Here is a 25,121-nt window from a genome sequence, read left to right as displayed (position 1 = left end):
CTTTTTACATTTTAGTCATTTAGCAGACGCTCTTATCCAGAGCGATATATATACACAGTGGGAAGAACAAGTATTTGATACACTGCCGATTTTGCAGGTTTTCCTACTTACAAAGCATGTAGAGGTCTGTAATTTTTATCATAGGTACACTTCAACTGTGAGAGATGGAGTCTAAAACAAAAATATAGAAAATCACATTGTATGATTTTTAAGTAATTAACTTGCATTTTATTGCATGACATAAGTATTTGATCACCTACCAACCAGTAAGAATTCCGGCTCTCACAGACCTGTTAGTTTTTCTTTAAGAAGCCCTCCTGTTCTCCACTCATTACCTGTATTAACTGCACCTGTTTGAACTCGTTACCTGTATAAAAGACACCTGTCCACACACTCAATCAAACAGACTCCAACCTCTCCACAATGTCCAAGACCAGAGAGCTGTGTAAGGACATCAGGGATAAAATTGTAGACCTGCACAAGGCTGGGATGGGCTACAGGACAATAGGCAAACAGCTTGGTGAGAAGGCAACAACTGTTGGCGCAATTATTAGAAAATGGAAGAAGTTCAAGATGACGGTCAATCACCCTTGGTCTGGGGCTCCATACAAGATCTCACCTCGTGGGGCGTCAATGATCATGAGGAAGGTGAGGGATCAGCCCAGAACTACATGGCAGGACCTGGTCAATGACCTGAAGAGAGCTGGGACCACAGTCTCAAAGAAAACCATTAGTAACACACTACGCCGTCATGGATTAAAATCCTGCAGCGCACGCAAGGTCCCCCTGCTCAAGCCAGCTCATGTCCAGGCCCGTCTGAAGTTTGCCAATGACCATCTGGATGATCCATGAGGTCTGATGAGACAAAAATAGAGCTTTTTGGTCTCAACTCCACTTGCCGTGTTTGCAGGAAGCAGAAGGATGAGTACAACCCCAAGAACACCATCCCAACCGTGAAGCATGGAGGTGTAAAAATCATTCTTTGGGGATGCTTCTCTGCAAAGGGGACAGGACGACTGCACCGTACTGAGGGGAGGATGGATGGGGCCATGTATCGCGAGATCTTGGCCAACAACCTCCTTCCCTCAGTAAGAGCATTGAAGATGGGTCGTGGCTGGGTCTTCCAGCATGACAACGACCTGAAACACACAGCCAGGGCAACTAAGGAGTGGCTCCGTAAGAAGCATCTCAAGGTCCTGGAGTGGCCTAGCCAGTCTCCAGACCTGAACCCAATAGAAAATATTTGGAGGGAGCTGAAAGTCCGAATTGCCCAGCAAAAGCCCCAAAACCTGAAGGATCTGGAGAAGGTCTGAATGGAGGAGTGGGCCAAAATCCCTGCTGCAGTGTGTGCAAACCTGGTCAAGACCTACAGGAAACGTATGATCTCTGTAATTGCAAACAAAGGTTTCTGTACCAAATATTAAGTTCTGCTTTTCTGATGTATCAAATACTTATGTCATTTTTTTATTTTTTTATTTTTTTATTTCACCTTTATTTAACCAGGTAAGCCAGTTGAGAACAGGTTCTCATTTACAACTGCGACCTGGCCAAGATAAAGCAAAGTAGTGCAATAAAAACAACACAGAGTTACATATGGGGTAAAGAAAAAAAACATAAAGTCAGAAAATACAACAGAAAATATATATACAGTGTGTGCAAATGTAGCAAGTTATGGAGGTAAGGCAATACATTTCTAAGTCATGCAATAAAATGCAAATTAATTACTTAAAAATCATACAATGTGATTTTCTGGATTTTTGTTTTAGATTCCGTCTCTCACAGTTGAAGTGTACCTATGATAAAAATTACAGACCTCTACATGCTTTGTAAGTAGGAAAACCTGCAAAATCGGCAGTGTATCAAATACTTGTTCTCCCCACTGTATATATACACTACCGTTCAAAAGTTTGGGGTCACTTAGAAATGTCCTTGTTTTTGAAAGAAAAGCAATTTTCCCCCCCATGAAAATAACATCAAATTGTTCAGAAATACAGTGTAGACATTGTTAATGTTGTAAATGGCTATTGTAGCTGGAAACGGCTTAATTTTTTTATGGAATATCTACAGAGGCCCATTATCAGCAACCATCAGTCCTGTGTTCCAATGGCACGTTGTTTGCTAATCGAAGTTTATCATTTAAAAAGGCTCATTGATCATTAGAAAACCCTTTTGCAATTATAGAATAGAAAGAGGAGTGGGAGGCACCAGTGCACAACTGAGCAAGAGGACAAATAAATTAGTGTCAAGTTTGAGAAACAGACGCCTCACAGGTCCTCAACTGGCAGCTTCATTAAATAGTACCCGCAAAACACCAGTCTCAACGTCAACAGTGAAGAGGCGACTCCGGGATGCTGACCTTCTAGGCAGAGTTGCAAAAGCTAATTGATCAATAGAAAACCCTTTTGCAATTATGTTAGCACAGCTGAAAACTGTTGTGCTGATTAAAGAAGCAATAAAACTGGCCTTCTTGAGACTAGTTGAGTATCTGGAGCATCAGCAATTGTGGGTTCGATTACAGGCTCAAAATGGCCAGAAACAAAGAACTTTCTTCTGAAACTCGTCAGTCTATTCTTGTTCTGAGTAATGAAGGCTATTCCATGCGATAAATTGCCAAGAAACTGAAGATCTCTTACAACGCTGTGTACTACTCCCTTCACAGAACAGCGCAAACTGGCTCTAACCAGAATAGAAAGAGGAGTGGGAGGCCCCGGTGCACAACTGAGCAAGAGGAAAAATACATTAGTGTCAAGTTTGAGAAACAGACGCCTCACAGGTCCTCAATTGGCAGCTTCATTAAATAGTACCCGCAAAACCGGCCAATAAAAATACAAGAATAAGATGGGCAAAAGAACACAGACACTGGACTTTTTCTTTGCAACTCTGCCTAGAAGGTCAGCATCCCGGAGTCGCCTCTTCACTGTTGACGTTGAGACTGGTGTTTTGCGGGTACTATTTAATGAAGCTGCCAGTTGAGGACCTGTGAGGCGTCTGTTTCTCAAACTTGACACTAATGTATTTGTCCTCTTGCTCAGTTGTGCACTGGTGCCTCCCACTCCTCTTTCTATTCTATAATTGCAAAAGGGTTTTCTAATGATCAATTAGCCTTTTAAAATGATAAACTTGGATTAGCAAACACAACGTGCCATTGGAACACAGGACTAATGGTTGCTGATAATGGGCCTCTGTATGCCTATGTAGATATTCCATAAAAAATCAGCCGTTTCCGGCTACAATAGCCATTTACAACATTAACAATGTCTACACTATATTTTCTTTTCTGATCAATTTGATGTTATTTTAATGGACAAAAAAGTTGCTTTTATTTCAAAAACAAGGACATTTCTAAGTGACGCCAAACATTTGAACGGTAGTGTATATCTATTCAAATATCTTGCATATCTTAATTTCCATCATTATCAATTAATATGCGTAAACAGGTCGTCACAGGTCCTCAACTGGTAGACCCCAAACTTTTGAACGGTAGTATATATCTATACAGTGGGGAGAACAAGTATTTGATACACTGCCGATTTTGCAGGTTTTCCTACTTACAAAGCATGTAGAGGTCTGTAATTTTTATCATAGGTACACTTCAACTGTGAGAGACGGAATAAAAAAAATCCAGAAAATCACATTGTATGATTTTTAAGTAATTAATTTGCATTTTATTGCATGACATAAGTATTTGATACATCAGAAAAGCAGAACTTAATATTTGGTACAGAAACTTTTGTTTGCAATTACAGAGATCATACGTTTCCTGTAGGTCTTGACCAGGTTTGCACACAATGCAGCAGGGATTTTGGCCCACTCCTCCATACAGTCCTTCTCCAGATCCTTCAGGTTTCGGGGCTGTCGCTGGGCAATACGGACTTTCAGCTCCCTCCAAAGATTTTCTATTGGCTAGGCCACTCCAGGGCCTTGAGATGCTTCTTACGGAGCCACTCCTTAGTTGCCCTGGCTGTGTGTTTCGGGTCGTTGTCATGCTGGAAGACCCAGCCAAGACCCATCTTCAATGCTCTTACTGAGGGAAGGAGGTTGTTGGCCAAGATCTCACGATACATGGCCCCATCCGTCCTCCCCTCAATACGGTGCAGTCGTCCTGTCCCCTTTACAGAAAATAATCCCCAAAAAATGATGTTTCCACCTCCATGCTTCACGGTTGGGATGGTGTTCTTGGGGTTGTACTCATCCTTCTTCTTCCTCCAAACACGGCGAGTGGAGTTTAGACCAAAAAGCTCTATTTTTGTCTCATCAGACCACATTACCTTTTCTCATTCCTCCTCTGGATCATCCAGATGGTCATTGGCAAACTTCAGACGGGTCTGGACATGCGCTGGCTTGAGCAGGGGGACCTTGCGTGCGCTGCAGGATTTTAATCCATGACGGCGTACTGTGTTACTAATGGTTTTCTTTGAGACTGTGGTCCCAGCTCTCTTCAGGTCATTGACCAGGTCCTGCCATGTAGTTCTGGGCTGATCCCTCACCTTCCTCATGATCATTGATGCCCCACGAGGTGAGATCTTGCAGACCGAGGGTGATTGACCGTCATCTTGAACTTCTTCCATTTTCTAATAATTGCACCAACAGTTGTTGCCTTCTCACCAAGCTGCTTGCCTATTGTCCTGTAGCCCATCCCAGCCTTGTGCAGGTCTACAATTTTTATCCCTGATGTCCTTACACAGCTCTCTGGTCTTGGCCATTGTGGAGAGGTTGGAGTCTGTTTGATTGAGTGTGTGGACAGGTGTCTTTTATACAGGTAACAAGTTCAAACAGGTGCAGTTAATACAGGTAATGAGTGGAGAACAGGAGGGCTTCTTAAAGAAAAACTAACAGGTCTGTGAGAGACGGAATTCTTACTGGTTGGTAGGTGATCAAATACTTATGTCATGCAATAAAATGCAAATTAATTACTTAAAAATCATACAATGTGATTTTCTGTATTTTTGTTTTAGATTCCGTCTCTCACAGTTGAAGTGTACCTATGATAAAAATGTGTATGTAATTTGTAAGTATGTAAATGTGATATTTCCTTTTTCTTATTTTAAAAAAATCTAAAAACCTGTTTTTGTTTGTCATTGTGGGGTATTGTGTGTAGACTGATGGGGAGAAAAAAAAGAATTTAATCAATTTTCAAATAAGTCTTTAACGTAACAAAATGTGGAAAAAGTCAAGGGGTCTGAATACTTTCCGAATGCACTGTGCATACATTTAATTTTTTTTTAGTTTAGCTAAACAGGTAGCGCTCAAAACAGGTGGGGTCGCCACTGCCTAATTATTTGTACATATCTACCTCAATTACCTCGTACACCTGCACATCAACTCAGTACTGGTACCCCTTGTATATAGCCAAGTTATCCTTACTCATTGTGCATCTCTATTATTATTATTATTATTATTATTATTATCTTTTCTATTATTTCCCTTTTTTTCTCTGCATTGTTGGGAAGCATTTCACTGTTAGTTCACAACTTTTGTTTACGAAGCATGTGATGAATATAGAATATAATTTGATTTAGTATAGAGCAATGTTTACAATGCAAATATAAAGATGAATTCTTGATACAAGTGCTTTCTGCCCCCTGTCTGTGACGAGTACAGAGTATACGAAGAGGCAGGATGCAGACGCAGGAATTAACAAGGTCAAGGTTTACTTAAACGATGACAAAGAGAAATAACAAAGATGGAGTACACGACACGAAGCTAAACAATCACACAACATCATAAGGAACAGTCCATGGCTAAATAGGAGTGATGATGAGGTGCAGGTGCGCTGGAGGTGATTAGGGTGCGTTCGGTTTCCATTCTGGTGTTGCCGAGGTGGTGCGCTCAGACCGGTGGCTCAGCAGACCGGCGAATCAGAGCGCTGGAGGGGAGCAACTAGAGGAGATGTGACAGTGTCCCGCTTTTTTAATGCATTAGAGGTTTATTTGGTTGTTATAGTGACCATAGTTCAAGCACTATTGACAGTAAAGCTTTTGTAGTAGTGATATGATGTGGCACTTTGTTTGCATTCAAATCACACCGTTTCAGTTGGGTATTTTAAAGTTCACTCTTGTAAAAATGTGCTGTTATAGCTCATGTGTTATCGATTTACATTTATTTTCATATAAATGCAGTATTAAAGAGGTAAATCTGTATTATCAGAGGTGCATACAATTTGAGTTGTCATGTATTATTCAATATTACATATTGGTCCTTGGAGTTATTCCAAAGCACTTGCTATAGTCTCAAGGCCTGTAGCATTGTCACCTATGCCCTTCACCCAGACAGGTATATAAAGCAATATAATTACATTTGAAAATAAATGGATGATGTTGTAACACACTATTCTAAGTTCTGCACTTTCCATCGCTCTTCTATTGAATGTGTCATTCTTGCAGACTTTATTGAGTGTCCTTGTTATTGCCAAGGCCTCGTCTGCAGCCTTCTCTTTGAAAGGGTTTTTAGAGCATTAAGTGGCCTGTCTGTGGGAAAGGAGCTGTCCAGAGTTCTGACCACTCAAACAGCCCAGTCTCTGTGTGTCTGAAGAGAGAGCGACTCAGTTTGTTCTCAGCTCTGAGCCTGTCAGACACGAATGGGGGCTCAAGGAAATGGCGTTTCTCATTCAACAAAGTATTTAGGGGTGATGGTTCAATGGGACTTCTCGGTTAGTGAGTAATGTCTGCATGCTTATCATGCTGCACTGGTACAGGGTTAGTATGAACACCAATCAATATTACAATAATTGGCAATGCATTGGACGGGAGCTGTGCTATGTGTGTCAATGAATCTCAGCGCTTCATATTGACCCAATGTCGCTGCTCTGCTCAGCTCGACCAGGTTCAGTGGTGAATGTGATGGGGATTTGCTCTAACGAATTCACTGGTGATTGGTTTGTTCAACAGTATTTGTTCAGTTTGTAGTAGAGCTTTGGCAAATATTCTAATGTGCAGAGCACTGTAAACATGATCACACACACAATATGGGTGAGACACACAGCAGTGGATACAGAGGCAGACAGACAGAGTGACAGATTTAACACCTGCTTGTTAAAATTGGCAGCTGAGGTTTGTCTAAATCAGGGATGGGCAACTCCAGTCTTCAGGGGCCAGAGGAGTGGTGTCACACTTTTCTCCCCCATCCAAAGCAAACACTGCTGATTCAACTAATTGCATTCTAAACTGAAGATCATGATTAGTTGATTATTGGAGTCCGGTGTGTTAGCTGGGGCAAAAGTGTGACACCAATCAGGCCCCTGAGAAGTTGCCCATCCCTGGTCTAAATCAAATAGATTTCAAAACGATTGTTTGAAGCCTGCTTATCATGTGCTGACAACAACAATGAGAGATGGCACCAGCAGCACCAAATGCCATTGCCAGCAGTCAAATAATCACATTTTTGTCTGTGCTGGTTACTCATCTGTGGGATTTAAAGAACTGTATGGCTGAGAGCTCCATATAGAAGTTTAAGTACTTTTCTTCCTCTACCTCAGGAGTAGAGCTGATGGTGAGTTGAGAGAGAGGACTCCACTGTCCCTCTGTTGCCTATGTACTCTGAGGAGAAAGAGACTTAGGTGATCAACAGGGAATAGAAGAGAGGGAAATGGGAGGAAGAGAGAGTGAAAGGGAGGTAGCCATGTGGGATGGTATAGCGTTGAGAGGTAGCCAGCAGTGAATCTTCAGCCCCAGAGAGAGTCCAGATGGTTCTGTTGAAAACAACAATGACGATCTATAAGTCCAACGAACCACCATCTCCTCAATCAACAATTCAAGTTCCCACATAATTAGGAAATCAAGTTCCCACATAATTAGGAAAACTGCTGCAGTCACATACTTCAGATGTTTTCTTTCTACATCTCAGCTCAACTTACAGTAAGAACACTCAATCAAGCTAGTTGTCTTGACTTCTTTCTTTTGTCATTCTCGTTGGCACCAAAAGTTTAAAGTGTTGATAGGGGACAGAATGCGTTCGGACCATCATATAATTGGCATATACATTACTCTTACTGAATTTCCACGTTGCCGAGGATATTGGACATTTAATCAAAGCCTATTGGATGATAACTTGTTTTTAACTAGGACAGAGGAATTCATAACAGATTTCTTCCGACATAACATAGGTACAGCAAATCCCCTTATTGTATGGGACACCTTTAAATGTGCCATGCAATTCAGTACTCATCTCGAAAACAAAAGCAATTTAGGTCAAAAGAGTCCATACTAACAAAGGAAATAGAAGGTCTAACAGAACAGATAGATAGCAATAAAAACTGTAACATAGAGGCTCAGAATAAATTAGAGGAAAAACAAAAAGAAATGGAGAAACCTATTCAAGAAAGATCAAGTGTAATATATTATATAAAATAAAGCAAACTGGATTGAAAATGGGGAAAAATGCACCAAATTATTTTTCTTCAGCATAGGAATGCTACCAAAAATAATTTACTGAAACTGGTTACAAATGACGGCGTCACCCATGATTCACCAAATTATATTTTGAAGGAGGAAACAAAGTACTTTAAGAATATGTTCTCATTTCAGTCACCTCCATCTCCTCTAACTGAAGCTAATTGTAGAGATTTTTTTTATATTGATAATGTAAAATTAACAGCCATACAGAAAGACTCATGTGAAGGTGAAATTACAGAGGAGGAACTTGGTGGCATACCAGTCGAGGTATACCAAACCTTTTTTGATATACTCAGAGGACCGCTATTAGCATGTTTTAACCACTCCTACAGTGAGGGAAAAAAGTATTTGATCCCCTGCTGATTTTGTACGTTTGCCCACTGACAAAGAAATGATCAGTCTATAATTTTAATGGTAGGTTTATTTGAACAGTGAGAGACAGAATAACAACAACAAAATCCAGAAAAACGCATGTCAAAAATGTTATGAAATGATTTGCATTTTAATGAGGGAAATAAGTATTTGACCCCTCTGCAAAACATTACTTAGTACTTGGTGGCAAAACCCTTGTTGGCAATCACAGAGGTAAGATGTTTCTTGTAGTTGGCCACCAGGTTTGCACACATCTCAGGAGGGATTTTGTCCCACTCCTCTTTGCAGATCTTCTCCAAGTCATTAAGGTTTTGAGGCTGACGTTTGGAAACTCGAACCTTCAGCTCCCTCCACAGATTTTCTATGGGATTAAGGTCTGGAGACTGGCTAGGCCACTCCAGGACCTTAATGTGCTTCTTCTTGAGCCACTCCTTTGTTGCCTTGGCCGTGTGTTTTGGGTCATTGTCATGCTGGAATACCCATCCACGACCCATTTTCAATGCCCTGGCTGAGGGAAGGAGGTTCTCACCCAAGATTTGACGGTACATGGCCCCGTCCATCGTCCCTTTGATGCGGTGAAGTTGTCCTGTCCCCTTAGCAGAAAAACACCCCCAAAGCATAATGTTTCCACCTCCATGTTTGACGGTGGGGATGGTGTTCTTGGGGTCATAGGCAGCATTCCTCCTCCTCCAAACACGGCGAGTTGAGTTAATGCCAAAGAGCTCGATTTTGGTCTCATCTGACCACAACACTTTCACCCAGTTCTCCTCTGAATCATTCAGATGTTCATTGGCAAACTTCATACCGGCCTGTATATGTGCTTTCTTGAGCAGGGGGACCTTGTGGGCGCTGCAGGATTTCAGTCCTTCATGGCATAGTGTGTTACCAATTGTTTTCTTGGTGACTATGGTTCCAGCTGCCTTGAGATCATTGACAAGATCCTCCCGTGTAGTTCTGGGCTGATTCCTCACTGTTCTCATGATCATTGCAACTCCACGAGTTGAGATCTTGCATGGAGCCCCAGGCCGAGGGAGATTGACAGTTCTTTCGTGTTTCTTCCATTTGCGAATAATCGCACCAACTGTTGTGACCTTCTCACCAAGCTGCTTGGCGATGGTCTTGTAGCCCATTCCAGCCTTGTGTAGGTCTACAATCTTGTCCCTGACATCCTTGGAGAGCTCTTTGGTCTTGGCCATGGTGGAGAGTTTGGAATCTGATTGATTGATTGCTTCTGTGGACAGGTGTCTTTTATACAGGTTACAAACTGAGATTAGGAGCATTCCCTTTGAGTGTGCTCCTAATCTCAGCTCGTTACCTGTATAAAAGACACCTGGGAGCCAGAAATCTTTCTGATTGAGAGGGGGTCAAATACTTATTTCCCTCATTAAAATGCAAATTAATTTATAACATTTTTGACATGCGTTTTTCTGGATTTTTTTGTTGTTATTCTGTCTCTCACTGTTCAAATAAACCTACCATTAAAATTATAGACTGATCATGTCTTTGTCAGTGGGCAAACGTACAAAATCAGCAGGGGATCAAATACTTTTTCCCCTCACTGTGTAATATATATATATATATATATATATATATATATATATATATATATATATATATACAGTGGGGGGAAAAAGTATTTAGTCAGCCACCAATTGTGCAAGTTCTCCCACTTAAAAAGATGAGCGAGGCCTGTAATTTTCATTATAGGTACACGTCAACTATGAAGACAAAATGAGGAAAAAAATTCCAGAAAATCACATTGTAAGATTTTTTATGAATTTATTTGCAAATTATGGTGGAAAATAAGTATTTGGTCAATAACAAAAGTTTCTCAATACTTTGTTATATACCCTTTGTTGGCAATGACACAGGTCAAAGGTTTTCTGTAAGTCTTCACAAGGTTTTCACACACTGTTGCTGGTATTTTGGCCCATTCCTCCATGCAGATCTCCTCTAGAGCAGTGATGTTTTGGGGCTGTCGCTGGGCAACACGGACTTTCAACTCCCTCCAAAGATTTTCTATGGGGTTGAGATCTGGAGACTGGCTAGGCCACTCCAGGACCTTGAAATGCTTCTTACGAAGCCACTCCTTCGTTGCCCGGGCGGTGTGTTTGGGATCATTGTCATGCTGAAAGACCCAGCCACATTTCATCTTCAATGCCCTTGCTGATGGAAGGAGGTTTTCACTCAAAATCTCACGATACATGGCCCCATTCATTCTTTCCTTTACACGGATCAGTCGTCCTGGTCCCTTTGCAGAAAAACAGCCCCAAAGCATGATGTTTCCACCCCCATGCTTCACAGTAGGTATGGTGTTCTTTGGATGCAACTCAGCATTCTTTGTCCTCCAAACACGAAGAGTTGAGTTTTTACCAAAAAGTTATATTTTGGTTTCATCTGACCATATGACATTCTCCCAATCCTCTTCTGGATCATCCAAATCTAGCAAACTTCAGACGGGCCTGGACATGTACTGGCTTAAGTAAGGGGACATGTCTGGCACTGCAGGATTTGAGTCCCTGGCGGCGTAGTGTGTTACTGATGGTAGGCTTTGTTACTTTGGTCCCAGCTCTCTGCAGGTCATTCACTAGGTCCCCCTGTGTGGTTCTGGGATTTTTGCTCACCGTTCTTGTGATCATTTTGACCCCACGGGGTGAGATCTTGCGTGGAGCCCCAGTATCGAGGGAGATTATCAGTGGTCTTGTATGTCTTCCATTTCCTAATAATTGCTCCCACAGTTGATTTCTTCAAACCAAGCTGCTTACCTATTGCAGATTCAGTTTTCCCAGCCTGGTGCAGGTCTACAATTTTGTTTCTGGTGTCCTTTGACAGCTCTTTGGTCTTGGCCATAGTGGAATTTGGAGTGTGACTGTTTGAGGTTGTGGACAGGTGTCTTTTATACTGATAACAAGTTCAAACAGGTACCATTAATACAGGTAACGAGTGGAGGACAGAGGAGCCTCTTAAAGAAGAAGTTACAGGTCTGTGAGAAATCTTGCTTGTTTGTAGGTGACCAAATACTTATTTTCCACCATAATTTGCAAATAAATTCATTAAAAATCCTACAATGTGATTTTCTGGATTTTTTTTTCTTAATTTGTCTGTCATAGTTGACGTGTACCTATGATGAAAATTACAGGCCTCTCTCATCTTTTTAAGTGGGAGAACTTGCACAATTGGTGGCTGACTAAATACTTTTTTCCCCCACTGTATGTACGCTTCAACTGTGAGAGACGGAATCTAAAACAAAAATCCAGAAAATCACATTGTATGATTTTTAAGTAATTCATTTGCATTTTATTGCATGACATAAGTATTTGATCACCTACCAACCAGTAAGAATTCTGGCTCTCACAGACCTGTTAGTTTTTCTTTAAGAAGCCCTCCTGTTCTCCACTCATTACCTGTATTAACTGCACCTGTTTGAACTCGTTACCTGTATAAAAGACACCTGTCCACACACTCAATCAAACAGACTCCAACCTCTCCACAATGGCCAAGACCAGAGAGCTGTGTAAGGACATCAGGGATAAAATTGTAGACCTGCACAAGGCTGGGATGGGCTACAGGACAATAGGCAAGCAGCTTGGTGAGAAGGCAACAACTGTTGGTGCAATTATTAGAAAATGGAAGAAGTTCAAGATGACGGTCAATCACCCTCGGTCTGGGGCTCCATGCATGATCTCACTTTGTGGGGCATCAATGATAATGAGGAAGGTGAAGGATCAGCCCAGAACTACACGGCAGGACCTGGTTAATGACCTGAAGAAAGCTGGGACCACAGTCTCAAAGAAAACCATTAGTAACACATTACGCCGTCATGGATTAAAATCCTGCAACGCACGCAAGGTCCCCCTGCTCAAGCCAGCTTATGTCCAGGCCCATCTGAAGTTTGCCAATGACCATCTGGATGATCCAGAGGAGGAATGGGAGAAGGTCATGTGATCTGATGAGACAAAAATAGAGCTTTTTGGTCTAAACTCCACTCGCCGTGTTTGGAGGAAGAAAAAGGATGAGTACAACCCCAAGCACACCATCCCAATCGTGAAGCATGGAGGTGGAAATATCATTCTTTTGGGATGCTTTTCTGCAAAGGGGACAGGACGACTGCACCGTATTGAGGGGAGGATGGATGGGGCCATGTATCGCAAGATCTTGGCCAACAACCTCCTTCCCTCAGTAAGAGCATTGAAGATGGGTCATGGATGGGTCTTCCAGCATGACAACGACCCGAAACACACAGCCAGGGCAACTAAGGAGTGGATCCGTAAGAAGCATCTCAAGGTCCTGGAGTGACCTAGCCAGTCTCCAGACCTGAACCCAATAGAACATCTTTGGAGGGAGCTGAAAGTCCGTATTGCCCAGCGACAGCCCCAAAACCTGAAGGACCTGGAGAAGGTCTGTATGGAGGAGTGGGCCAAAATCCCTGCTGCAGTGTGTGCAAACGTGGTCAAGACCTACAGGAAACATATGATCTCTGTAACTGAAAACAAAGGTTTCTGTACCAAATATTAAGTTCTGCTTTTCTGATGTATCAAATACTTATGTCATGCAATAAAATGCAAATTAATTACTTAAAAATAATACAATGTGATTTTTTGGATTTTTGTTTTAGACTCTGTCTCTCACAGTTGAAGTGTACCTATGATAAAAATTACAGACCTCTACATGCTTTGTAAGTAGGAAAACCTGCAAAATCGGCAGTGTATCAAATACTTGTTCTCCCCACTGTATATATATGTATGTGTATATATGTATGTACACTGCTCAAAAAAATAAAGGGAACACTAAAATAACACATCCTAGATCTGAATGAATGAAATAATGTTATTAAATACTTTTTTCTTTACATAGTTGAATGTGCTGACAACAAAATCACACAAAAATGATCAATGGAAATCAAATTTATCAACCCATGGAGGTCTGGATTTGGAGTTACCCTCAAAATTAAAGTGGAAAACCACACTACAGGCTTGATCCAACTTTGATGTAATGTCCTTAAAACAAGTCAAAATGAGGCTCAGTAGTGTGTGTGGCCTTCACGTGCCTGTATGACCTCCCTACAACACCTGGGCATACACCTGATGAGGTGGCGGATGGTCTCCTGAGGGATCTTCTGGACAGTCTGTGGTGCAACGTGGCGTTGGTGGATGGAGCGAGACATGATGTCCCAGATGTGCTCAATTGGATTCAGGTCTGGGGAACGGGCAGGCCAGTCCATAGCATCAATGCCTTCCTCTTGCAGGAACTGCTGACACACTCCAGCCACATGAGGTCTAGCATTGTCTTGCATTAGGAGGAACCCAGGGCCAACCGCACCAGCATATGGTCTCACAAGGGGTCTGAGAATCTCATCTCGGTACCTAATGGCAGTCAGGCTACCTCTGGCGAGCACATAGAGGGCTGTGCGGCCCCCCAAAGAAATGCCACCCCACACCATGACTGACCCACCGCCAAACCGGTCATGCTGGAGGATGTTGCAGGCAGCAGAATGTTCTCCACGGCGTCTCCAGACTCTGTCACGTCTGTCACGTGCTCAGTGTGAACCTGCTTTCATCTGTGAAGAGCACAGGGCGCCAGTGGCGAATTTGCCAATCTTGGTGTTCTCTGGCAACTGCCAAACGTCCTGCACGGTGTTGGGCTGTAAGCACAACCCCCACCTGTGGACGTCGGGCCCTCATACCACCCTCATGGAGTCTGTTTCTGACCGTTTGAGCAGACACATGCACATTTGTGGCCTGCTGGAGGTAATTTTGCAGGGCTCTGGCAGTGCTCCTCCTGCTCCTCCTTGCACAAAGGCGGAGGTAGCAGTCCTGCTGCTGGGTTGTTGCCCTCCTACGGCCTCCTCCACGTCTCCTGATGTACTGGCCTGTCTCCTGGTAGCGCCTCCATGCTCTGGACACTACGCTGACAGACACAGCAAACCTTCTTGCCACAGCTCGCATTGGATGAGCTGCACTACCTGAGCCACTTGTGTGGGTTGTAGACTCCGTCTCATGCTACCACTAGAGTGAAAGCACCGCCAGCATTCAAAAGTGACCAAAACATCAGCCAGGAAGCATAGGAACTGAGAAGTGGTCTGTGGTCACCACCTGCAAAACCAGTCCCTTATTGGGGGTGTCTTGCTAATTGCCTATAATTTCCACCTGTTGTCTATTCCATTTGCACAACAGCATGTGAAATGTATTGTCAATCAGTGTTGCTTCCTAAGTGGAAGTGTGATTGACTTGGAGTTACATTGTGTTGTTTAAGTGTTCCCTTAATTTTTTTGAGCAGTGTATATATATATGTATATTTGCAAGAAGAAGAAAAAAACATATAGGGGATTGGAAGTGACGCAGACAATTACATTGATGGAAGTTACAATCTATCTGCAATCTTAAAGCTGATCTACCCCCTATTTAAAAAAAAATAAAAAATTAAAGGACCTCAAACAATTTCCGGCTATTCATAATTAGTGAAAATGCCCAAGCTAGGCAAGGTACTTATGCCTTTAAACTCGTTTTACTTTCCCCCTACTCCATATGAGGAGAATGGGTAGGCGAAGACTGTGCACATACATTTAGCTAGATAGATATAGCCTGTAACTTTATTGGCTCAGAGGGCTGTGTTCCAGAGAACAGCCATGTGCGGAGCGTATTCCCTTAATTGTAGAGTGGCATTTATTACGTTGTCTGTGTATAGTACTGTATACTCCTGTGGAATTGCATGGCCGATCTTAAAGGACCCCTCCCAGAGGACGTTGCCGCCACTATTTTGACGTAATTTCCTATCCTAGAGAGGAAATGCACGTTTAGGTTCCACGTCTGAAGAATGGCAAAGGCTACTTATACATATTCATGAATTGTGTGTGGGAATTTCCACGTGGAGTTGATGAACATCAACAAATAGGGCACTGACAGCTGTCAGTGTAGCTAGCCATCTTGCTAACCTTATCTAGCCAGCTAATGTTATCTGACTTCGGTCGCCAGCTGGACTGTGTTTCCTCCGACAAGTTGGTGCGGCTGGCTTCCGGGTTAAGTGACCAGTGTGTCAAGAAGCAGTGCGGCTTGGCAGGGTCGTGTTTCGGAGGAAGATCATGATTAGTTGATTATTGGCCTCTCCCGAGTCCGGTAGGGGAGTTGCAGCGATGGGACAAGACTGTAACTACCAATTGGATATCACGAAATTGGGGAGAAAAGGGGTAAAAATACAAATAATAATAAGTGAAAATTGACAAACTATCCAATGGATTATGATAATTTTCTGGATTTAAAAAGTGGAGGTGCAAAAACATAAATTTGCACCCCGTATTTTAATTTGCTCCATGGCTCAAGGCGGCCAAGTGGACACAAGGCTGTTTGGCTCATCTCAGTCACGAAGAGGAATAACTTTGCAGCTGTTTCTGATTAATAAACATTGCCATGCTGGTGGGTGGTATCATTCAAATAAAACCCAGCCCTGAAACGAAATGTAGGGTGATGTCATATCATAGGAAAATACACCGCATTCACATGGTTTTGCACAAAGTGGGCAGTTCAGATTTGTCACTTCAAGCCCAAATATATCATACTTTGACTAAAACAAAGACTTATTGACCTAAATTCGTTGTGCAACATCATGGGAAAGCTCTGGCCTTAGTCTTTCAGCTCGAAAAAGTGGATTTCTACTGGTGTGGGCGTTCAGTGGCTTGCGAAAGTATTCACCCCCCTTGGCATTTTTCCTATTTTGTTGCCTGACAACCTGGAATTAAAATAGATTTTTGGGGGGTTTGTATCATTTGATTTACACAACATGCCTACCACTTTGAAGATGCAAAATCATTTTTTTTTGTGAAACAAACAAGAAATAAGATACAAGAACAGAACTTGAGCGTGCATAACTATTCACCCCCCCAAAGTCAATACTTTTTAGAGCCACCTTTTGCAGAAATTACAGCTGCAAGGCTCTTGGGGTATGTCTCTAGTAAGCTTGGCACATCTAGCCACTGGGATTTTTGCCCATTCTTCAAGGCAAAACTGCTCCAGCTCCTTAAAATTGGATGGGTTCCGCTAGTGTACAGCAATCTTTAAGTCATACCACAGATTCCCAATTGGATTGAGGTCTGGGCTTTGACTAGGCCATTCCAAGACATTTAAATGTTACCCCTTTAAACCACTCGAGTGTTGCTTTAGCAGTATGCTTAGGGTCATTGTCCTGCTGGAAGGTGAACCTCCGTCCCAGTCTCAAATCTCTGGAAGACTGAAACAGGTTTCCCTCAAGAATTTCCCTGTATTTAGCACCATCCATCATTCCTTCAATTCTGACCAGTTTCCCAGTCCCTGCCGATGAAAAACATCCCCACAGCATGATGCTGCCACCACCATGCTTCACTGTGGGGATGGTGTTCTCAGGGTGATGAGAGGTGTTGGGTTTGCGCCAGACATAGAGTTTTCCTTGATGGCCAAAAAGCTCAAAGAGTACCTTCTTCCATATGTTTGGAGAGTCTCCCACATGCCTTTTGGCAAACACCAAATGTGTTTGCTTATTTTTTTGTTTAAGCAATGGCTTTTTTCTGGCCACTCTTCCGTAAAGCCCAGCTCTGTGGAGTGTACGGCTTAAAGTGGTCCTATGGACAGATACTCCAATCTCCGCTGTGGAGCTTTGCAGCTCATTCAGGGTTATCTTTGGTCTCTTTGTTGCCTCTCTGATTAATGCCCTCCTTGCCTGGTCCGTGGGTTTTGGTGGGCGGCCCTCTCTTAGCAGGTTTGTTGTGGTGCCATATTCTTTAAACATTTTAATAATGGATTTAGTGGTGCTCCGTGGGATGTTCAAAGTTTCTGATATTTTTTTATAACCCAACCCTGATCTGTACTTCTCCACAACTTTGTCCCTGACCTGTTTGGAGAGCTCCTTGGTCTTCATGGTGCCGCTTGCTTAGTGGTGTTGCAGACTCTGGGGCCTTTCAGAACAGGTGTATATATATATATACTGAGATCATGTGACAGATCATGTGACACTTAAATTGCACACAGGTGGACTTTATTTAACTAATTATGTGACTTCTGAAGGTTATTGGTTGCACCAGATCTTATATAGGGGCTTCATAGCAAAGGGGGTGAATACATATGCACGCACCAATGTTTCCGTTATTTATTTTTTAGAATTTTTTCATTTCACTTCACCAATTTGGACTATTTTATGTATGTCCATTACATGAAATCCAAACATAAATCCATTTAAATTACAGATTGTAATGCAACAAAATAGGAAAAATGCCAAGGGGGATGAATACTTTTGCAAGGCACTGTAAAGAGTGTGGCTGCAAATGGACAATGTTCTGTGTAGGGCCAGAGACCCATTAAGCTAATCACTATGATGCAGGATGGCTGTGTATACTGGTCTCTCAGGTACTAACTTAGTACTTAAACTAACTTAAATTATACCTCCAAATTAATTGTAATTCCATATAAGATTGATCCCCTCGCTCAAGATGTGAGCACTATGGAATGAACACATCCTCCTCACATCCAGTTCTTATAAAGCAGTTTTTGTTACCTCTGCAAGGTTGAAATGAGTTAGACCAGCTTTGTCTTGAGTTCTCTGAAGTATCTAAAAAATGTGGAGCTCTATTTCAGCAGAGCTTATGGCTACCCAGTGCCAGGTCTCTATTATTATGAGCATGGGGAAAACACAAAAGTTTTTTGTAATAACCCTTTGCTTCTCCACAGTGGCACACTGGAGAACATTTTCTCTCTCCAATGGAATGTGAATGTAATTGCATTGTATTATTTGCAACAAACTGTACAGCAATATTGTCAGGGATTTCTAGTTTATTGCTTGAATTCTTTACTACGTCTGGTATTGTTGGCATGTAGACCATGAGAATGACTTGAGCACATCACAGTTTTTTATTATGACTGCTGGTATTGTACTGCATCTTTTCAATTGGCTCTTTCCTATTCACACAGTGGAGTGCTCAGCGCTGTAGGTTCTCGGTAATATTACTTCTATAACTCATACTTAATCACTGACTGAATGAAGGAACCAAGCTAGTTTGTCATTTATATTGTCATATCGTCCTTGATAAATCGATAATTGTTTCAATTAGATTGTTGTCTAAATTAATTCACAATGAATTTATTAATATACTAATCAGTAGCCTCTTTGTTTTTCAGATCTGAATGTGACAGCTCCAGAATGGTCAGGTATGTACACTGTTACACATGATGTAAAGCAGGTATTCAGGTAACACTTTATTAACTCTGTCTGTCTCTCTCTCCACCCATCTCTCTGAGTAGGTTCTGGTTCTAGATAACATATGATACCCTATCATCTCTAGTCTATAGGTGGCCAACCCTGTAATAAAACATGCTAGCAGAGACATTAGTGATTATCCTGTCTTCTGATGATAGTTGCTGCTAGGCACTGATGAGGTTCCTCAGTGTCCACTAGTGGCCATTATGATGGGGCAAATTATGGGTTTGAGTGCTACCCAAGGTCACTCACTGTTGCATTGCCATTTCCTCATACAGTCTATCTGGCAGAAGATTTATATGGGAGTGTCTTAGGAGACTGAGTGAAGCCATGGAGTGGTTTAAAGCTAGAATAAGTATACATCATTGACGTGATGTGACTAGGGCTGGAAAACCTGACTGGCATGTCAAGTGGAAGTGCTTTGCTCCCCAGTCCCTAGTAGGGATGGGAATTGCCAAGGACCTCACGATACGATATAATCAAGATACTTTGGTGCCGATTCGATATATATTGCGATTGTCACGGTGCTATGTGTATTGTAATTCGATACTGTGATTTTATTGTGATTCGATGTTCCAAACATATTGCTCACCATATGTCTTCTGTAGAGGGACAAGAGAGAGCCATGAGAGAACAAGTTTTGATCAGTCATGGAAATAAAAGTGCTGAAAACAAATTGTCTCCCTAGTTAAAGGTGCTACACATATAATTTTTTTGAATATTTTTCCATTGTAAATTCAGAAAATGTCCATAATAGTGGAATGATAGTGTTTCACTGTATTATTTAGGCCTACCGCCAGTGTTGTGATTGGCTGTGATATTTGCCTATTGATTTCTCCCACCGGAGCAGCATCTGTTGTCAAAATGTGAAAGCTGTTATTTTATTCTTTTACTATTATTTTTTTTATTTAGCAAATATTTGTCTTACTTTTTAGCTCTGTATTGTTGGGAATGGGCTCGTAATTAAGCATTTCACGAATAGTCTACACCTGTTGTATTCGGCGCATGTGACCAATTTGATTTTATTTTACTTGTGGCTGTGTTATCTAGTGGAAATCTGTTCAAGTGGCCAATATAGAAGTTGCTCTGTCATTTCCTTGTTGCTAAAATTCTACACTGTTCGCTCAATTTCAGTTTAGGTGAGTACACACGCACTGAATAGTGTAGGGAATCATTCTACCGTCTAAATCGCAGTGAAATATATTTTCAGTAACAAAGAAATATCGTTTTTCCAGTTGTTTGAAGCTGGTGCACCAAAACCGAAAGTAAAAGGCTCAAGCGTAAGTCTCCGCCATGTTACGGGGAAATGGTATGCGGAGGAGGGGAGATTTAGTTTTGAATGTAGCCTGGTGCTGTTGCAATTCACCTAGCTTCCACATAGGGGAGACATTCTGAGAAATTCTAGGAGTAGCACCTTTAAAAAGAAAATGGAGAACAAGCTATGAAGGAAAGATACTGGAGTTTTGGTGCAGGTACAGCCAACTAGCGCAAAAATAACATTACGATATTGTCAAAAGAATATGACACGATATATCCAAAATATATATATATCCTGATATGTATCTGTATCGAGAGGATTCACTCTCTCTAAAATCTGTCCAAAATAAGCCCAATGCATTTCTGCAGGCTTGTTTTGGCCTGCCTTCCCGCCTTTGGGACAACAACTCCCATGGTTAGGGCGGAGACATCTCGTCATTATATAGATAGATAGATAGATAGATAGATAGATAGATATATATATAACACACAAATATAAACTAAGTAATTGGTCAAATATAAACTAAGTAATCTACACAACTATTATTTATTATTTCCTTATTTTCTATTGATCAATGTGGACCTGACAGAGAGAATGGAATATTTTCAATGTTTTGGTAATTGAATGTTCACTATTTTTGGCTAGGGAATTTCCACTTAAAAAGCTCTAAAATTGTTGTAATGTCATTATTTCATAAAAGGAAAATAATCGAAAACGAAAACTGTGATAATTTTTTTAAATAATCGAACCGAAACTGAACCGAACCGACCTCAAAAAGCACTTATCACTCAGCACTAGTAATCAGCACATATGCTCCTGTTAATCAGATGGTGAATTACACACTTCCTCCTGCCTCTCAAGTTTTGTGTGTGTCTGGACTTTCTGAGAATAGAGAGAACCCTAGAGCTGGGTCTGTTTAGTTGATATACAGTAGATTCAGGCCATCTCTGTTCTTTCCTCCCCTGATCTTTGTTGTCCTCCAGCCTCTTGTGTTCTGTACTGGCTGTCCTCTCTTACTGAGTCGACGGGGAGGAGAGGGTCTGAGCCCCAGAGGTTTCTGCCTGTCATTGTCTTTTCCTGTGTGTGCGCACGCGCGTGTGTGTGTGTGTGTGTGTGTGTGTGTGTGGCTCACCCACTGAGCAGCATCACTAGCAAAGCCAAGGTACTAACATTGCAGCGTTTCTGCCAGGGACTCAAACTGTGAAACACAATAGACTGGGGCCTCTATTCAATCAGTTATCAGGCTTTCTCAGAAGTGGAACTGGCCCATAACGCATCCTGCTAATTAAGCCTTTATCCTCTTACATGAGTAGTGTCAATCACCATAACTACAGTAGCAGCCTCTAGTTCCTCTACATTTCTAGTCTTCCAATAACAGTTAGTACGCATCAACTGCTGCAACTGCTAATAAACTCCCCAGACAGACATTCATACAGTGCCTTCAGAAAGTATTCACACCCCTTGACTTATTCCACATTTTGTTGTGTTACAGCCTGAATTCAAAATAGATTACATTGTTTTCTTTCTCACCAATCTACACACAATACACACAAGACAAAGTGAAAATGTTTGTAGACATTTTTGCAAATTTATTGAAAATGAAATGCACACATATCTCATTTAGATAAGTATTCAAACCCCTGAGTCAATACTTTGTATAAGCACCTTTGGCAGCGATTACAGCTGTGAGTCTTTCTGGGTAAGTCTCTAAGAGCATTCCACACCTGGTTGTGCAACATTTGTCCATTATTCTTTTCAGAATTCTTCAAGCTCTGTCAAATTGGTTGTTGATCATTGCTAGAAAACTACTTTCAAGTCTTGCCATGTTTTATTGTCAAATACATAGGTTCAGTGAAATGTGTAGTTTTACAGGGTCAGCCATAGTAATACAGCGCCCCTGGAGCAAATAAGGGTTAAGTGCCTTACTTAAGGGCACGTCGACACACCTTGTCGGTTCGGGTATTCGAACTAGTGATCTTTCGACCCAACGCTCTAACCTACTGGCCCAACGCTCTAACCGCTAGGCTACCTGTACTGTACTGTAGGGAGGATGGGCATTTTGAAATAATTTCACTATTCGAATAATATCATGCCATTTTTCCCCCCAGATATTCGTATAGTCTAAATACATGTATAAAATAATAATATGTAAGTTTACATTTGGGAACTGGCTGCTTGACTTGGGTGCCGCTTGCTTGCAGCAGTACGATGGGCCGGGCCCGGTGAGTTTTACACGGGAGGGAGAGAGCTGTAGTAGCCATACAGACTCGCGTTAGTTAGACAAACTTCCATAGGTCATCTATCATCCCATCTGGAAATGCCTGTCTCGACTGCATCAAATTGATGTAAAGAAGCTAGCGAAGATAGCCAGCTATGTTAGCCAGCTAGCTAGCTACCTAGTCTACAATTAATTGAGGCTATTTTCCTGCGCTTCCCGTCCTTGTCTACAACAACTCCATTCAGATTAAACAACAGCCTACCTGATGGTTGCTCATAGTTGTAGCCTACTCCTTCTCATTTAACTAACTTTAATTCCGTAATTCGAATTCCATTTTGCATTGATTATCTCCCACGTTGCTTACTACACATGGAGCCACTGACTGTAGACAGTGCCACTTTGACTGGCCGACAATAACAACAAACGTGTGAAACCCGTGTAGGCTACTACAGTATGTATTTTTATGGGGCGCATGTCATAAACACTACATTCAAAAGATTGTTGTTTTATTGAATTAAGAATTTCAAATGTCATGGTATATCCTTGTGTAGCAATGTCACATAGATAATTGTATTTAATTTAGACAAAGCCTTTTCATTGTTAAAATAGAGCTGTGATTTTTTTTTTTTTATGAATACTCTCGCAAGTATTTGAATACTAACGTCCGTTCGGATTTTCTAATATTCAAATGACCATGCCCATCCCTACTGTACTGTACTGTGCTGTCCCAAACTTGTGAAACAGGGCGGCCTGACCAAATTTCAACTACTTTTCAACATCCATGGACGTCCGGTGTCGGTCGGGGCTCAGTGGGTGAGGATGCTGCTTACAGAAAATGGAAAGAGGGTAGGTGTCCGTAAGAGCCGGGAGACGTCACATTAACTGGAGAGAGAGCGGCAGAGAGAGTGAGAGGGAGGGGTTGTCCAGACTATTTTCAGTCTTGCTTTGACACCCAGACCACAGAAAGAGAAATAAAACTGTTATGAGGTGAACATAATAGCATGCCAGTGGAAGGGAGGACAGTGACCCAACTGTGGTTTGTGACTACTATGATTTCCCATTGTAGCCAATTCAATTGCAGTATTTCCATTACTGATTTTTGGGTAATTCCGTTACCGATTTGGTAACAGAATTACGATTTTTAATCACATAATAATTTATAAACAAACAATCAGTAAAAACACAAACTAATTGGTAGGTCTACCTTTACTTGTTACTTCTATGAACTTTCATTTTCCTCCCTCCCTCATGAGAGAGAGAATATATATATATATATTTTTTTTTTAAAGATATGTGGATTTTTGGTAACGGAATTAGGCAATATTTCTTAAACTTACAGAAGGCAAATCATTTTTCCAAAATTAAATATCTGTTGATATTTGTTGGCAGGGGCCTTTACTTCAACATTATTGTGTTTTGATGTGTTTGTGTTGACCTTTTTAAGACTTTTTCTGGTAGATGTTGTCTAAGACCCCTTTTCCATCTGTTTGACCAGAAATCAAGGCCTTTGCATATACCTATGGAAAAAAACTATTTGCTTTCATTTGACACACAATTTAAACAGAATATATTTCTCCGAGCAGTTGTATTAGTATAAAATAATATAATTTCCCAATTTTTGGGAGCATACAATGTGTACAATTATATACAGTATTTTTTGCTAATCTTTATCAAGGGAGCCAATAATGATGGACCTGACATTATGTCTATAGTCTTTCTACATTAATATGGAATATAATACCAGGGTCAGGCTGAGTGAAATTGCTTCAACAAGCACCACTGCATTCAGCACTAATACAGTCCCCAGACTACCAGCCACAGGCCAACAGTCCCCAGACTACCAGCCACAGGCCTACAGTCCCCAGTCTACCAGCCACAGGCCTACAGTCCCCAGTCTACCAGCCACAGGCCTACAGTCCCCAGTCTACCAGCCACAGGCCTACAGTCCCCAGTCTACCAGCCACAGGCCTACAGTCCCCAGTCTACCAGCCACAGGCCAACAGTCCCCAGACTACCAGCCACAGGCCTACAGTCCCCAGTCTACCAGCCACAGGCCTACAGTCCCCAGTCTACCAGCCACAGGCCTACAGTCCCCAGTCTACCAGCCACAGGCCTACAGTCCCCAGTCTACCAGCCACAGGCCTACAGTCCCCAGTCTACCAGCCACAGGCCTACAGTCCCCAGTCTACCAGCCACAGGCCTACAGTCACCAGTCTACCAGCCACAGGCCTACCACCTCACAGTCCCCAGTCTACCAGCCACAGGCCTACAGTCCCCAGTCTACCAGCCACAGGCCTACAGTCACCAGTCTACCAGCCACAGGCCTACCACCTCACAGTCCCCAGTCTACCAGCCATAGGCCTACAGCCTCACAGTCTTTCCCTTTTCATATACAATACTAAAGCTCAAAATCAGCCTGGCTGTTCAAATTCAAAACCACAACACAGCCGCTGATGTATCACTCTCCTGAGACACTCACTAGGCTCATAGTCATATTGCTTACATGTCTCTCCCATGTTAATGCGCAGCTCCAACATGACCTCAACTGAGCCTGGCTGTTTAACATTTAGTGTGTTCCATATGTAGTTAGCTAGCTCTCGCTATGATTAATAATGGAAAATCCATTGAAGTTAGCACAGGATGCTATAAATAAGCTGTGCTCCCTGAG

At 42.0% G+C, this 25,121-nt stretch overlaps 1 protein-coding gene across 2 annotated transcripts in view; it reads left to right on the top strand.

Annotated features, from left to right (window-relative positions):
• The window catches only part of LOC121545403 (IQ motif and SEC7 domain-containing protein 1-like), a 238,188-nt gene that overhangs the window by 41,339 nt on the left and 171,728 nt on the right, over positions 1–25,121 (top strand). For both annotated transcript variants that reach the window (XM_041855901.2, XM_041855908.2), the window contains exon 2: positions 18,899–18,928. In XM_041855901.2, the coding sequence (XP_041711835.2) occupies positions 18,899–18,928 (30 nt within the window). The remainder of the gene's footprint in view (positions 1–18,898; positions 18,929–25,121) is intronic.

Source organism: Coregonus clupeaformis, chromosome 30, assembly GCF_020615455.1.
Source record: "Coregonus clupeaformis isolate EN_2021a chromosome 30, ASM2061545v1, whole genome shotgun sequence".
Lineage (NCBI taxonomy): Eukaryota > Metazoa > Chordata > Actinopteri > Salmoniformes > Salmonidae > Coregonus > Coregonus clupeaformis.
The sequence above is the reverse complement of the archived record's forward strand: the minus strand, read 5'-3'. Positions and strand labels throughout refer to the sequence as shown.